The sequence below is a fragment of the Tachysurus fulvidraco genome, chromosome 19, assembly GCF_022655615.1.
Source record: "Tachysurus fulvidraco isolate hzauxx_2018 chromosome 19, HZAU_PFXX_2.0, whole genome shotgun sequence".
Lineage (NCBI taxonomy): Eukaryota > Metazoa > Chordata > Actinopteri > Siluriformes > Bagridae > Tachysurus > Tachysurus fulvidraco.
Window position 1 is genome coordinate 9541603 of NC_062536.1, and position 15884 is coordinate 9557486.

General features: G+C 37.9%; 1 protein-coding gene across 2 annotated transcripts in view; it reads left to right on the plus strand.

The window, feature by feature from the left end:
* The window catches only part of tafa5a (TAFA chemokine like family member 5a), a 118722-nt gene that overhangs the window by 31423 nt on the left and 71415 nt on the right, over positions 1-15884 (plus strand). Inside the window, exon 1 of one of the 2 annotated variants that reach the window (XM_047804427.1) lies at positions 13454-14253. The exons of the other annotated variant lie outside the window; for it this stretch is intronic. Within the exon in view, the coding sequence (XP_047660383.1) occupies positions 14163-14253 (91 nt within the window). The 5' untranslated portion in view covers positions 13454-14162. Of the gene's footprint in view, positions 1-13453; positions 14254-15884 lie in introns of those variants that run through there. 2 annotated transcript variants of the gene reach the window in all.

The window sequence follows — 15884 nt, forward strand, 5'->3', positions numbered from 1 at the left end:
ATGGTAAAATATAGTACGATTTTCCTTTTTGAATGCCACATTTGATACTTTTTCAAATATTCATTGAAATATTTAAGAGAATTTGAACAAAAACAGGATCATTTAGTATGTATTAACATTGTCATTTTTATTTTATTACTTATACTTATTACTTTAATTGACATTTATCAGTCTTTTTATTTATTTATTTATTCATTAATTTATTTATTTCTTCATTCATTCATTCATTCATTTATTTTATTTTGATTGTAATATCCATCCATCCATCCATCCATCTATCCATCCATGCATTTTCTACCGCTTATCCGGGGCCGGGTCGTGGGGGCAGCAGTCTAAGCAGGTACACCCAGACTTCCCTCTCCCCAGACACTTCCTACAGCTCTTCCGGGGGAATACCGAGGCGTTCCCAGGCTAGCCGAGAGACATAGTCCCTCCAGCGTGTCCTAGGTCTTCCCGGGGCCTCCTCCCGGTTGGAGATGCCCAGAACACCTCCCCAGGGAGGCGTCCAGGAGGCATCCGAAACAGATGCCTGAGCCACCTCAGCTGACCCCTCTCAATGTGGAGGAGCAGCGGCTCTACTCTGAGCTCCTCCCGAGTGACTGAGCTCCTCACCCTATCTCTAAGGGAACGCCCAGCCACCCTGCGGAGGAAACTCATTTCGGCCGCCTTGTCCTTTCGGTCATGACCCAAAGCTCATGACTATAGGTGAGGGTAGGAACGTAGATCGACTGGTAAATAGAGAGCTTCGCCTTACGGCTCAGCTCTTTCTTCACCACAACAGATCGGTATATCGACCGCATCACTGCAGAAGATTCACCAATCCGCCTGTCGACCTCCCGCTCCATCCTTCCATCACTCATGAACAGGACCCCAAGATACTTAAACTCCTCCACTTGAGGCAGGAGCTCTCCACCAACCTGAAGGGAGCAAGCCACACTTTTCCGGCTGAGAACCATGGCCTCGGACTTGGAGGTGCTGATTCTCATCCCCGCCGCTTCACACTCAGCTGCAAACCGTCCCATTGCACGCTGAAGGTCCCGATTTGAAGAAGCCAACAGGACAACATAATCTGCAAAAAGCAGAGACGAAATCCTGTGGTCCCCAAACCGGACTCCCTCCGGCCCCCGACTGCGCCTAGAAATCCTGTCCATATAAATAATGAACAGGACCGGTGACAAAGGGCAGCCCTGCTGGAGTCCAACATGCACCGGGAACAAGTCTGACTTACTGCTGGCAATGCGAACCAAACTCCTGCTCCAGTCATATAGGGACCGGACAGCCCTTATCAGAGGGCCCCGGACCCCATACTCCCAGAGCACCCCCCACAGGTCACCACGAGAGACACAGTCGAATGCCTTCTCCAGATCCACAAAGCACATGTGGACTGGTTGGGCAAACTCCCATGAACCCTCCAGCAACCTATATATATATATATTACAATAAACTATTTATATATTTATGTAAGTTACTCTTATTCAGATATGGGTTCCAATGCTGATTAAGTCATTTATCTAAGTGGGCCATTCATATTATGCAAATTGGCAGAATTTCACTACTCCAAGGTTGGCAGATATTTCCTGAGGAGATCTCAGTTAAACAAAACAGTTAACAAAATAGCAAATAGTGTTTTGGGATTTTTATTTCTTTCGTGTCAAATGTAACCCAAATGATCATAAATGCAAGAAACCATTTTAAAAATGTAAAAAGATACTAATATATAATATAAATGGCTTACTCCTTTATTATTATGAAGTGTACAGTATAATTAAAAAGCACTTGAACCTGCACAGCTAAACGTTTTTGCATTTTATTTATTTATATACATCATATGCTCTGACAGTTAATTGTACATACTTAAATGTACACTGTGTAACCATTGAGAAATACTCAGTAATGTGTAAAAGTGATATAAACTATTTTATTATGCTTGGAATTCACTATTTCGTTTTGTAAAACTAATAATAAAATGCCACGGTATTTATTTGTTCGGTCGAGGCACTCTACTGTAAATAAAGCATGCTGTCAGTCTGAAGAATAAAGCTGACTAAGAATTCATCTGCTACTTTCAACTAATATGTCCTTGATAGTAAACAAAAATCATTGACATTTTTGTGGATGATATAATTAATATATTTAATACTGGCTTCCAAGTGCATTCCAAGTGTGTGTGTGTGTGTGTGTGTGTGTGTGTGTGTGTGTGTGTGTGTGTGTGTGTGTGTGTGAGTGTTTGTGTTTGTGCATGCGCTCTTCTGCATAGCACATAATTTATATGTATACTTAAATGTCCTGCTTTAACAAATGCTTAAACCACTTTATTTATTTATTTATTTATTTATTTATTTATTTATTTATTTATTTAGAATAAATATGGAATCATAATCAAAGATTATATTGTTGATTACAGCTGTCAAGACAGCCTACATCCATCAAAACACCATGGAAATATTTACAAATCCTGCAAAGATATTAGCCCGAGCTTTGCCCTAATAAGCTTCGAGGCTGAATATTAGGATGCACATTGAATAATAAATCATGGCCTACAACTCTGAGGATGATTAAACACCACAGTTAAAGAGCTGAATAAACAGTGAGATGAAAGGAGCACAAAAGTTTAAAGCTTATGCTTATACATAGGCATATTTGAGGGGAGTAGAATTAATTTCCTATGGGATACACGCCAGCATATTGTATAGAGTTGAGTTTGATTAATGAGACTACGCATTAAAGCTTTTTAAGACCTTTTTTGTCCTGATATATATGTGCAGATGAATGAAATGCTAATGAGTTACATTTGTAAAGGTCTGGAGGAGGATCATACACTGACACACTCTTTGGGGCTGATTTCCCATCTCTGCAACTATTAGAAAGCCATGATTTCTCACATCTTGTCTGTGTTTAACCTTATAGACCATATGTGAATTGTTAGCTTAACCTTATTGTTAGAATTTTAGTCTATTATTAAAACCCCATGGAGGTAACATTATTCCTATCACTAACGATGGCAGCATCAGTTAATAAACATGCTTAACAATCTGCTTCTAGCTTAATATACATGCTTAACAAACATGCTTCTAATCTTCATCTGGTTTTAAATACAACTAAAACAAAATGCATGGTTTTCTGCTGCATATGATTGGAATCATCTGCAGCTGACTCTTAAGCTTAGTTCATTTATTTTTCTTAGACTTTATTTAGCTTTCTTCCTTTAAATATTCAATTCAGTCACTAATTTAAGATCGCTGTACTTGTTTTTAGCGTTTTGTTTGTTTTTACATGTCATTGTTTAGAGCTGTGTTTGTGTATTGTATTAGTTTTTATGTTGCCTCTTGGTCAGGTCATCATTGTAAATTCCACCACAGACATTTACAGCACATTTAACTTTTGCTGACGGAATACAGCAGCCTTCTGTTGTCCCGAGTTTCTGTCTGGGTTCTTTAATCTAATTTAAAGAAAATCACAAATACTGTAGTTCCACTGTTTACTGCTCAAGCCTCAGCGCAGTTTAGAGCTATTTAATGTAATGTAAATGTGTGTATTATAAGCTAATGTGATTTTATTCAAACTACTCTTAGAAGAGATGAAAACACAGAAGTGCTACTTTCTAGTTAAGCGCCATGTGGGGCTGTGAGCTAGAGTGAGTACGCTTAATCTCATATCATCCACGTTTCCCCATCGGATTTCTGAAAATGATTAGTCAGATCTGTTTCAGTAGCAAGATACTATATATATATACACGACACATCTTATATGCTCTATACCATAGTACTTCGAAATAGTACTTCGACTTCCTGATCAGCCAGAACGTCTTGAATCAGCCAGTCTCTCTAACAGCAGTTCTGGCAATAGTAACACAATTGTGACACTTTTGGCTTTTAGTTTCAGACGTTTTACTTGTGTTGGGATAACCTTAGACAGAATTGTAGTGGTTAAATGTAACACCTTCAAATATTTTTGTCCTTATGAACAAGGCTTGGGGTATCTCAGAGCAGAAATAGGTTTGATATCAACATTTGTGTGAAAAAAATGTTTTTGTTTTTTTCTATGAAAATATTGCAAGTATTCCCCCTAGTAGTTTATGTAAAAACAGAAACACTTATGACTTAAACTACAATTTCTATAAGCCATGAGTGACTACTTCCATATGAGACGTTAAACATAGGCACCATCAAAACAGGCAGAACTACCATTTTTTTTGCCTCAATGATAAACTATTGTTATCTTTGGCACATTGCTTTTTCCATAAAAATAATAAAACACTTCCCAGAATTCTTTCATTGGAAAATAGCAAACAGCAGGGTGGTGTGATGTAACCCCATGCAAACGGGCCATAACTCCCCCTGTCATCTATTTCCCTATATTTGTATATGGAATTTGTCTTTCAACCGAACCTACTGATAATACACACATCCATCTGCTTATTCTGTTTCAGGAAAGTTGACCAGTGTTTAAAAACTTATTTGAGCAGCGGTACAGGAGCTGTAGCTACATAGGCAGTGATTCAGTCTAGCATGACACTCGGAATTTTCTGACAAATGGGATCGGAACAGGCCAGATCTTTGTCTTGCCATTGAAACAGAAATGATGGATGTGAAACAGCCTTTGTGCATATTTCACTGTACAGTTTACTTTATCAAACCTCTTTTCCAGACCTGCCTTCTACTTGTTAAGCCTAACAACATGAAGAGGTTTGTCATGCACACAGGGTTTGATAAAATGGCTTTCAGAATTCAGGGACAGTTGTACAGTGGCTAATGTAAAGCAAAAATATAAGTACTTGTAAAATGCTGAATGAAAAACGGGTGTCATTGTTTCCTGTACTGTTATAGCTTAGACTGAAATATCGCTGGATTTGAGACTCGTCAGAATGCTCTCGACATGACTATATATTCGTGCAGCTGGTAGCTGACTGGTAGAAAAAGGCTTGAATACTTACGATTATGTGATTTTATATTAGGGTTTGCATCTGCCTCTTGCTTTTGGCACCTTTCTTTTAATACATTTACTTTCAGCAAAACCTCACTGACTAGATTACCCATTAGATTAGACAGAGATTTCCGATGATAGGGTAGAATGCTGTTGGCATGAACATATTGATCAAATGAGCTAGAGTCTTTTCTCATTAAAGATCAGGCAGCTAAAGAAAATGAAGGAAAACAATCTGAATCTCTTCTATAGGAAACATCTTACATAGGCTTTGCAAGATGGAAGACAAATTAAAGGAATAGAAACACATCTTGAAATGTCTTTCTATGGTGTTTGTCTATCATGAGTCGGTTTCATTGTGCCTTGCCATAGACTCTAGGTGTGTTTGAAACTGTACTGAAGGCATGAACAAAAATCTTGGTAGTCTCTTGGTTTGTGTTTTGATGATGATGGTGGAGATAACATATCACTCCGCAGGCTCCTATAAGTGAATACATGGATTGAAATCAGGGCTTTAGGAAAATGTATTTAAATAAGAACATTTTATTATTCTCTAAAAAATGGGCATCTATCATTTACATGCACTGGACACAATCTAAATTGTTCTGCCTGGTCACACTTATTTACATAAAGAAACACCCCAAATCTCTATAATATGGTAAACAGCTTAACTTTGAAAGGTCCTTGTGATTTAGCTTGTTGTAGACAAAAGAATATTAACTTCATCAAAAAAAAAAAATAAAAAAAAAAAAAAAAAGTGAAGATACTGTGTGAACATCTATCCATTTTTGTACCATTTATTCTACACAGAGTTGCAGGGACCCTGCAGTCTATACCAGGGTAATTGGGGCACAGGAAGGGGGTAGGTAGGTAGGTAGGTAGGTAGTTAGGTAATGTTGGGGAAGTTTGGTCGCAGTTGCACCCTGGGCATGGTGCCAACCAATCACAGTGCACAATCACACGCATACACTCACACACCCATGCCGGTCATGTTCCTCTGGGTCTCAAATTATGTGTACAGTAACTAATCTTTTCACTTTTATGAATTTCTTAAAATGTGATTTTTCAGCTGTGTGTAGGCTATTGCCTTAGTTATATTTTTGAACTCACCATAGCATGAAAATCCCTCATTATTGTCGTGGTTTCTGCTGCCATATTTGTATTTGTAATGAATGCACACTGTACCTTTTGTTGTCTTTGCAAAAGTGGGTTGAGTTGCTGCCAGAGATCAGGTAAAATCCACTGATCCTTCTTTAAAAACATGTTCATTTTCGAGAAAAAGCTGCAAAGTAAGATAAGCACCCATCTACACCATCCCAGTCATTCTTTAAATGTGCCTTTCATACAATTTGATCATCTGTGTCACCTGTCTGAACCTTGATGTGAACAGAGCAGTCAGCAATTACTGTCCATTATGCTGACATGATTAACACTAAGTGGGATGGGAGTTTCTCATAATGAGTTTAGCCATCATTAAACTTATCCATCATTAGGGGTTTCGGCATTAGGTCTAATTCTGCACTCTGATCTCTGATTTAGAAAAACTAAAGAAAAAAGTCTGGGAATTCTTATAGCATGTGGCAACGAATCCATATGGCTGCTCCCAGCATCAACAGTAAACAAAGTAGTAGTTATATACTTTGAAATGAGCATACTGACATCATATCAGCTCATTAAATCTATAACAGTGACTGTTTTGTGAAGGCAAAAACACATCACATCACTCAACAGTTAGCTGATGAGATTTCCTTTTTTTCCCCCACACTTTCTGGCTCAAGTGAAAACCTGTCAAAATAATACAATTCCAAGGTTTAACGTCACACTTTTGAGTTAATTAGAGCGCAGCACCCATCACCATGCAGAAGAATAACTCGATAAATCACATTCTATGCATAGAAATGTACAGTATGTATGAAGCTATTCGTACGCATGGTTGAGTGTGACAATTTTCTTGATCATTTTCCAACTCATCAAAGCACTCAGTAAGTCCTCATGAAGCTGATAAGCAAGCAGCCCTGAAGTCCTGTTATATCTCCCTCGATTTCATGAATAGACTGATCACACCGAAATATTTTAGGTCAAATTTCTTCTTTGCTTCTGTTTTTTTCCCTTACATATCATTCTAACGCTCGAGCATCCCGATCATTGAATATCTGCTTCTTAGATATATGCTTTCGACCACCGTTTTATTTCTTAATCCTTTTCCAATAAATCTAATTGCAGACGTTAGTCACAGCTTCTGCTATTCACACCCCAGTAATGAACCCTAATTCAGAGATCCTTTTCTCTTGCCATGCTGATCTAAAATAGAGGTCAACTGGCTCTGTTCAACATATTAAACGTACCACAGAGCCGTGTAGGATGCTAATGGCTTAGTTCTGTCATGCCGTACACCTGTCGTGAAGCATCTGCACTCGATGTTTTTCTGCTTATTTATTCACGTTTTTCTTTTCATTTGTCATCCATCTGTAAGTGATCAGCTTAAATATTATAGCCAAGATTTCTATTAAGATTTTTTCTTGTTTTAAAACATTAGCAGCCAGGCATTGTATTAAAAAAATAATAGAGATTTTTTATACTGGTCATTGTTTATGTCTCAAATTTAAAGAAGTGGATATTTTTTTTCCTGTTGTGTTGATTAAAGGTGAAATTACAGCAAGGCTTGTTGAGCTCCTACAGTACCAAATTTTTTGTTAAACACTTTATCTTTCATCACTAAATATTCTGGCAAATAGAAATCTTCTCTTTTCCTGCTACACAGATTTATCCTTTTTTTTGTGTCGTCAAATGATTTCATTCCTCTCTGAAAGCCACTGTCTCCAGTTGTGATTTCTAGCCACGTCTGTTGTAGGTTTGAAACTAGATTTCTGTCAGATTTCCAGGCTCAATTTTTATTCTTTGCGAAAGCTAAAGTCTCCGTGCCTCTGAGATCCTTTGCCGATGTATCATATATTTATGAGACCCTCTGATATGTGTAATCAGAGGCTGAATTATCTGCTGTGTTTTAAATGCAAATTGGAAGACAGTTGCAAAAAGATACATTATAAACGACGCAAAATAGACAAAATATTATTTCTGTGCTTTAGCCTGAAGTCGGATCAAGGGACACATATATGATCTGAACCACATTACCAGACGGACCAGAGAAGAAAGGGAGAATAAAAAAGTCAGAGCATGATACTGCCAGGTGAAATAGAAAAACGTAATGATGTATGTGTTGAGTGGCACAAACTTAATGCTATACATAGAGCATGCGAACACACACACACACACACACACACACACACACACACACACACACACACACACACACACACACACACACACACACACACACACCAAAGTCTATCTATCTTTTTCCTTCTCTCCCATTCTTTCTCTCACTGGCCCATGCAGTTGTCCAAGCAGCCAATTATGTACCATTGGTAAAAATCCATACAATCATGCAGATATATGTCAAGAACTTCACATCAGTGTTCAAAACAAACATCAAAGGAAAATAAGGGAAAATGTCATCTCTGTGACTTTGAACATATCATTGGTGCCAGATTATTTGGTTTAAATTATTTCAGAACCCGCTGAACTCTCTTTGACATTCAGACTTAACCGTCTCTAGTTTTTAAGCAGAATTGGTTAAAAGACAAAAAAACCATCCAGTGAGTAGCATTTCTGTGAATAAGATGCCTTGTGTGATGAGGGAGGGCAGAGGAAAATGGCTGGATTGTACTAAAGCTAACAGGAAGTAGGCTTCTGTAAATTTAATAATCACTTTTTACAGTTGTGGTGAACAGAAAAGCAACTCAGAATGCATAACATAACATAAGACAAATCTAAATACAGTATACACAAGATGTAACATGTAAGCCAAACACTAATACACTAAGTTAAAAAAAAAAACCTTTAGTAGGCTTTTCTGTTTTTCTTTCATTCCTGAGAGATAATGAAGCTGATAAGCTCCAATTTGCAACAAATATCACTTTTTTTTCCTTTTTTTTTACATCCAAAGGCTAATGTGGATTGTGCTCAGGTTAATGTTAGAGCTAGTTTCATTTAAGATTGATTTGATCATAAGAGTACTGTATTGTACTGACCCTCTAAATACATTTTAATCAAATAATACAACATTTCTGGGCATTTACATGAGCAAGTTGGCCAGATCTGTGTATAATTACTACAGTTATATTCTGGTTAGAAATAAACAAGACAACAAAAATATGAAGGAGTCTTCTTATACCTAAAATATCAGCTATAGAGTGAAGAATCTGAAAGCTTCTGACTTGATGAAATCTTAGAAGTAATTAAATCAATGCTAACCAGGAAGGCTCCAGGGCCGAGTAGCCTCCCAGCTGAGTTCCTTTAAGAAGTTTCTCTAACCGACTTGCAACTCGACTTTTGAAGTGTTTGAGAACTCAATACAGTTGGGAGTTCTGCTTTGATTCAATTCGCTACCTGCCAGATTTAAAAGCCAGAGAAGTATAAACCTAAATTTAGATCTTCATGCCCTATTTCATTCTTTAATACAGATGTGGAAGGTTTGAATGGTTGGTGTATTCCCCTTGAAAACTATTGCTCCATGCTATACTATCTGAATGCTTTTGGGTTGACTTGTATAAATGTACCAGCAGGGCTAAACCCAACAGTCTTTTAAAGATAAAGAAACATCAATATACTGTAAGGTTTCATTTTTTTAGCGTACATTGAACTTGTAAAGGTGGGATTTTTTCAGACCAATGATTGTCTGAAAAATGGTACCCTTTAAATGTACCCTATGGGTTGTTGAATATCTTCTTTCCATGTATCTGTGTAAAATGTACATGAACAAACTAAAAATTGAATATCTCTTTATGCTACAGTGCTTAAGATGGCTAGCCCTACAGTATCTAAGCCTTTCTGCATTTGAATTCAGCGCTGTCTGTTCTGTCGTTTTGAGCTTTGGATAATACTGTATTTCCTTTTCTGGCTATAACTAACAAAAGAGTAATATTCCACAGTTAGTTTATTGTTTTATCCAATCTGTTCAGTATTTTTTCATCTATTCCTTAGAGGCTTTAATTATTTGGACATTTATATTGCACACAATATGCGGCCTCAATGGGAAAGACCCTTGTAGCTCAGAGGTATACAAATATGTTCATTGTGTAAAGATCTTCCTACATTCTAATATCTGCCGACAAACATTACTGTGCAAAATAACAGACATTTGTTATGGTTTGTAAATCACTCTTAAACTGTAGGTTTTTGCATAACTAATATCTGCTAATCTCAATTAAATATCTCTTAGTAGATCTCCTTCAGCTATATAATTTCTTTAACTTAAGCCTCTTTATTCCACTCTTCATTACTCATTACTATCCCTGGTCTGCTTAGGACTACCAGTAGGCTTAAAACTCTGTCAATCTTCCGAATTAAAGATTTTGGGCCCAATTAAGGAGATGGTAAGATTTCTTCCTGACCACATCTATCTGTTATGCTCAGACTCTGTAAAAAGAAAAGAGCTAAGCTAAACAGAAAGTGCTATGATTTTGTTGTTAAGCATTACCATTTTTGTGATTTATTTTCAGATATATGTTTACTTTTACAGTTTACTGGAATTAAACTGTGAAGCTTGCCTACTTGTAATGAAGTCTAACTTCATAGTGACTTGCAGGATTTACTTTATACATTTTTATCACAATGACCTGCTATTAAGCCACATACAATACACACATTGACTGATTGACTGACTGACTGATTGATTGATTGATTGATTGATTAGCAGAGCTCCTTTAAAAACTACAGCAGAAAATGTAGATTATTGTGGAAATACAATTTTGTTTTTTAGCTGATTGCCCAGATGGCCTTTTTAAAAACTATTTAAAATTTTTAATTTCAAAATTTACACTCTGGGGCATTTCAACTCCCTGAAAATGTCTTTTGTTTACACTGAGAGTCTAAGATTGTGTTTCCCTGACTGAATTGGGGCAGACACCAACTTTGCCTGTAAGATTAATATCAACTGTTTGTAGGTTTCTAAATAATGCAGTCACCCATTTAGCATCTTTGCAATTCCAACTTCATCTACAGTTTTGATTATTATTGTTGTTGCTTTACATTTTTTTGTTTCTCTTTCTGTATACAGTACATAACATTTCTTTCACAATAGCTAAACATAGACTTTAAGAAATACAACCTTTAAAGGTTTAGTGAAACTTGCTGTTTTCATTTCAGGCAGTGTTGTTTCTTTCATCATTTCAATAATTAAAGTATTGTGCTTGGGAACTGAAGAGTTGAGACATTGTGTTACTATTGTGCTTCTATGCAGAGCATTCATCCTTCCCAGAGACTTTCACTGGAGAAATCTAGAACAGCTGCCAAGCTGGCTTTTTAACTTGAAGTGCTCAGTGGAAAAAGAAATGTAAAGTGAAACATTAGGGGTACTGCCCATTGCATTTTTGCCATCTATTACACTTGGCAAAGAAGAATCAAGACCCAGACATATGCTGTCACTGGGCAAGAAATCTGAGATCACACTGAGCTTGTACTCAAGGTAACACAGACAGTCCATGTTTGGTTTGCTTTTTCTTTCTCTTTCTTATACAAAAGCCAAATATATATATATGTGTGTGTGTGTGTGTGTGTGTGTGTGTGTGTGTGTGTGTGTGTGTGTGTGTGTGTGTGTGTGTGTGTGTGTGTTTGTGAATCCAGATGAATAAATGAGTAGTTGTAGCTCCTTCAGCCCAGGACACTGCAAAGGTTCTTCACTGCTGAATCTGCAGGCTTTTGTAGGTGTCACTGTGAGTCATATTAAGGAAGAGGGAAGGGTGCTCGCTGGCATCCGGAATATATTCACCACATTGAATGTAACGAACATGCTTGCGCCAACTCATGTCATCACTTCCTGGACAGGTCTCCGTTAATTGCTGTCTGGCACAATGATGGATCACAGGGCCAGGGAGGTGGATTGAGTGTGGTGTTTCCAGCCATTGTAAAGGAATTAAGCATGGATTGCCTCATTGTAAACATTGGTAATTGCTACCAAATGAGATGCCTAAACCACTATACTGGGAATGTTGTGTCTATTGCACTGGGCTTGCATATTATTGCCTCCTAGTTAAGCATTTTTTTTGCTCCTGATTGACTCAGTATGCCATTCTGTTCAGTATGCCGGTGGGACTTAGAGTACCGCTGGGACTGTGATTGATACAAATTACCCTTGATATAAGGTGACCTCTCAAAAGTCACGTCAAGAAAGTATTTTAGTTTCCCCTGAAAGAAAGTTGTGGGTAACTTTCTCTGTGGTTGATTATGCTGTACACTGACTGTTATTATATTTTGTACATTAACATGGCCAACAATGATAGTCAACAGTTATTTAAGAAACTATTATCGATTACAGTATATGGATGTTCCTCAGAGGGAGAATTTAACCTACACTAGGAACTGACATACTGTAACAGTAACAGTCATTTGACAAACTGATTTGAATGTAAGGCAGAACTATGTGTGTTTAGTGACACAGAATCTTTGACAATTGCTATAGGTAAGCACAGTCATATCAAGAACAATTAAGCACAGCAATCTGGAACATAGCATATACTAACAGTTGTATGATGCTTTAGCAGGAAGCATTACACTGATGTCCACGTGGATTTCCTCTTAGTGCTCTAGTGTTTTCCCATTTTCCAGAAACCAGTAGGATGACTGGCTATGCTAAATTGACAATAGTGAATGAGTGTATGTGTGTTTGTGGTGCTTTGTGATGTACTGGACATACTGCTATCCCATATAGGGGTAATTTCCAGGATGTTACGTGACCAGGATACAGAAATTACTATAAAATAAATGAAAGACTGAATGAATGAATGAACGAACGAACGAATGAATGAATGAATGAATGGATGGATGGATGAATAAATTAACTATAATAAGGTACACAAGCCATTATAACTGCAATAATACTAAAGGATTTCTCCCCTTTTCTTTTACTGACAGTGAATAATCTCTCTCTCTCTCTATCTCTCTCTCTCTCTCTCGCTCTCTCTCTCTAATTCTCTTACATTAAAATAATTCTTTTGTAAATATGTTAAAATGACTTCAGGTTTTTAAATAGCTGATATCGAGTTGTGGATGTGCTGTGGTTGTAGATTATACCTGATGCCTTTCAGGACCTCATAACGGATACAGAATTGCACTTTATATTGTATGTTATGCAACTGGTGCTAAACTTTGTTGCCCATAAGAAATCCTCCAAAATAGAATATTTACCTTACATTTCTGAATTAAAGTTTTATGTAAACACGTATACACGTACACATTTTCTTCAGTGTGCACACACATGACATTTTCTTCATATTTCAGATACAGACAAAAAGATCACCAAATATTTTCCAGTACTTCAGATGTAAGGTGACAGAAAAAAAAGTGTTCATGTTCACACTGAGAATGTTTTACTGGTAGATGTTTCTGCTCTGTGTTCCTCCTGCTCGCATCCGCCGCCTCCACACTCACGGTGATGGGGGGCGTGATGACGTCAGTGGGGGAGAGGAGAGAAAAAGTCGCGTCTGTGCGCGCGCTTGTTAAGAAGCGAGGAGCAAACCCGGACACGGACGCACGCGCCATTCACTTTTATTCAGATCGAGCGGCACCTAAAACGGCGTAAATATGAGCACGAAAGCAGGAACGACGTCGGTTCTTTGTTGCCGAAGTCCTTTGACAAAGTCGTGATTAATGACAGAAAAAATAGCGCCGTTGCGGAAAGAGCATCGTCGTGCGTAAAAGAGTGCACGGAGAGTTTGGAGAGCGAGGGAGATAGGGAGAGCGAGGGAGAGATAGAGAGAGAGAGAGAGAGAGAGAGAGAGAGAGAGAGAGAGAGAGAGAGAGAGAGAGAGAGAGAGAGAGAGGATGCAGCAAAGCGACATGATGGTGCATCACAGTGCTTAAGGCACGAGAGAGAGAGAGAGAGAGAGAGAGAGAGAGAGAGAGAGAGAGAGAGAGAGATCAGACTGCAGCTGGAGGGGAAATAGCCCACCGTGGGAAATTTTACGCCCTCCGGGTTTGAATAACACATCACCGCTTTTCAGCAACTGAGGAGCAACGGGATTCTCTTCCTTCATTCTATCCGAAGCGCGCGGAAGCGATCTCACGTTGGTTTCCATCACTCTTACTACTGTTATATTGTTTTTTCGCTTCTATGGGAGAAGGATGGGAGCGCGGTTGGCTGTGTGAAGCCTCTCCGGGTGTGTGAGAATTGCGCCGCCGCCATGCAGCTCGTGCGGGTCGCGTGGGCTTTGGCAGGAGCGGCGCTCTGCTGTTCCCTTGTGCTTCTTCTCCACTCGCGCTTCCTCAAAGAAGGTAAACCTGCTCGGACTTTATTTTCCCTTCATATGCATGCGAGAATGCCCCCTACACACACCTTTTACCCTGTCTTCTGCCCTCTGTCTACGGGCTGCGTTATGCGATCATCGTGTACAAATTTTTATTTCGTAGGAAATGTGTATTCGTGTCATTATTCAGATGTTCCTCGCGTTAACAGTGATGCTTGATTGATACTGACATATATGATGTCACGATAAGAGCATTTATAAGCGCACTATATTCGGGAGACACGCATGACGGACTTTTACGCACCGCCGCGAATTGGTAAATAATTTCCAAGAATTGCCTGCGTCAGTTTGGGAGGAGATGAAGAGTTCATGCTTGCAGATAAAGTGATTTATAGGTTGCTTTCTTCAATAGATGGCACTAGAGTCTTGTTTAAGGGTAACTCCGAGGTCAAACTGCCATTATTTCTTCTTATTAGGTCTAAATTCGTTTTTGTTTGACGTGACTCTCAAATATATCACAGAAAAATCCACAATAGTTCATGGGCCGTTACATTTGCCCTTCATACATTGCATTGAACTTTTCATATTCACGACTTGAGGCTTAAACTGAACTATTTAAGCAAGAGGAGAGAGATGATATTTGTCTTTAACTTTATCCTTTTTAAGATTCATTTGGTTTCTGTTTCAGTTCGGTTTATTTTCAACTCAATATAGCCTTAAAATGTTATTCTAGTTATGTTTTGTTGATAATATACTAATGTGATGCAATATGTATATACACAGTAAATTTAGAAAATAAATCAAAGTAATTTACTTGAATATAGATGTGTTTCTTACATATATAGTTTTTCCTCCAGTTTAAAGCAAACCTTTATACATTCCCATGCATTTCATTTATTTTAAACATCCCAGGATATGCAGGGAGGTAGATAATAATTGGAAGCAAGGCTTATCCACACCAGCCAGTAAGCTATCTGAAGCCTCAGCTTTTCCCAGCAACATGATACATGTGCAATGTCCTTTAATGATTTCTGTTTTTTTTTTTTTTGGGTATGCTTTAGACAAAACCGTAATGACTTGTTTACGGGTGAGACATAATGTCGACTGTTAATTCTTCTCTGTTTTGTTCATCAAGCCTTGTCTTCTAGACTTCATTTAATTGCTAATATGATAATGCAGTTTAAAAACTGGTGAAAGACAGCCCATCATATTGTTTTACCGAAGGTCGGCATATAGGCCCAGTGTAGATATCCTGAAAAACCACAGCTGCATGCATCGCTGATTTGCAGTGAGTGCACCCTGGCACTAGTGAGGTATTCTCACTGGCTTTTAATATTGTCTCTTGATAAAAAAAAAGGACATTGCTGATTTTTTTTTTTTTTAAGAAAACTTAATATTTTCATGTTTTTAAACGAGTATACAGTATACTGCTTAGCTAAACAATGCTGGAAATTCTGTCTATGTAAACATTATTATATTTTTTTCTCTTAGATCTTTTTATGGCTCTGAACTGACGGAAGTAATGTCACTGAAATATAGTTTAGTCTATTTAGGCCTCACACTATCGGTGCTTATTTGGATTATAGAGCAATTGAGTCGACGAAACATGAATTTATAAAAGAGTGTTAGGCTTTGTGAATTTCAGTTCTACTTCTCAGC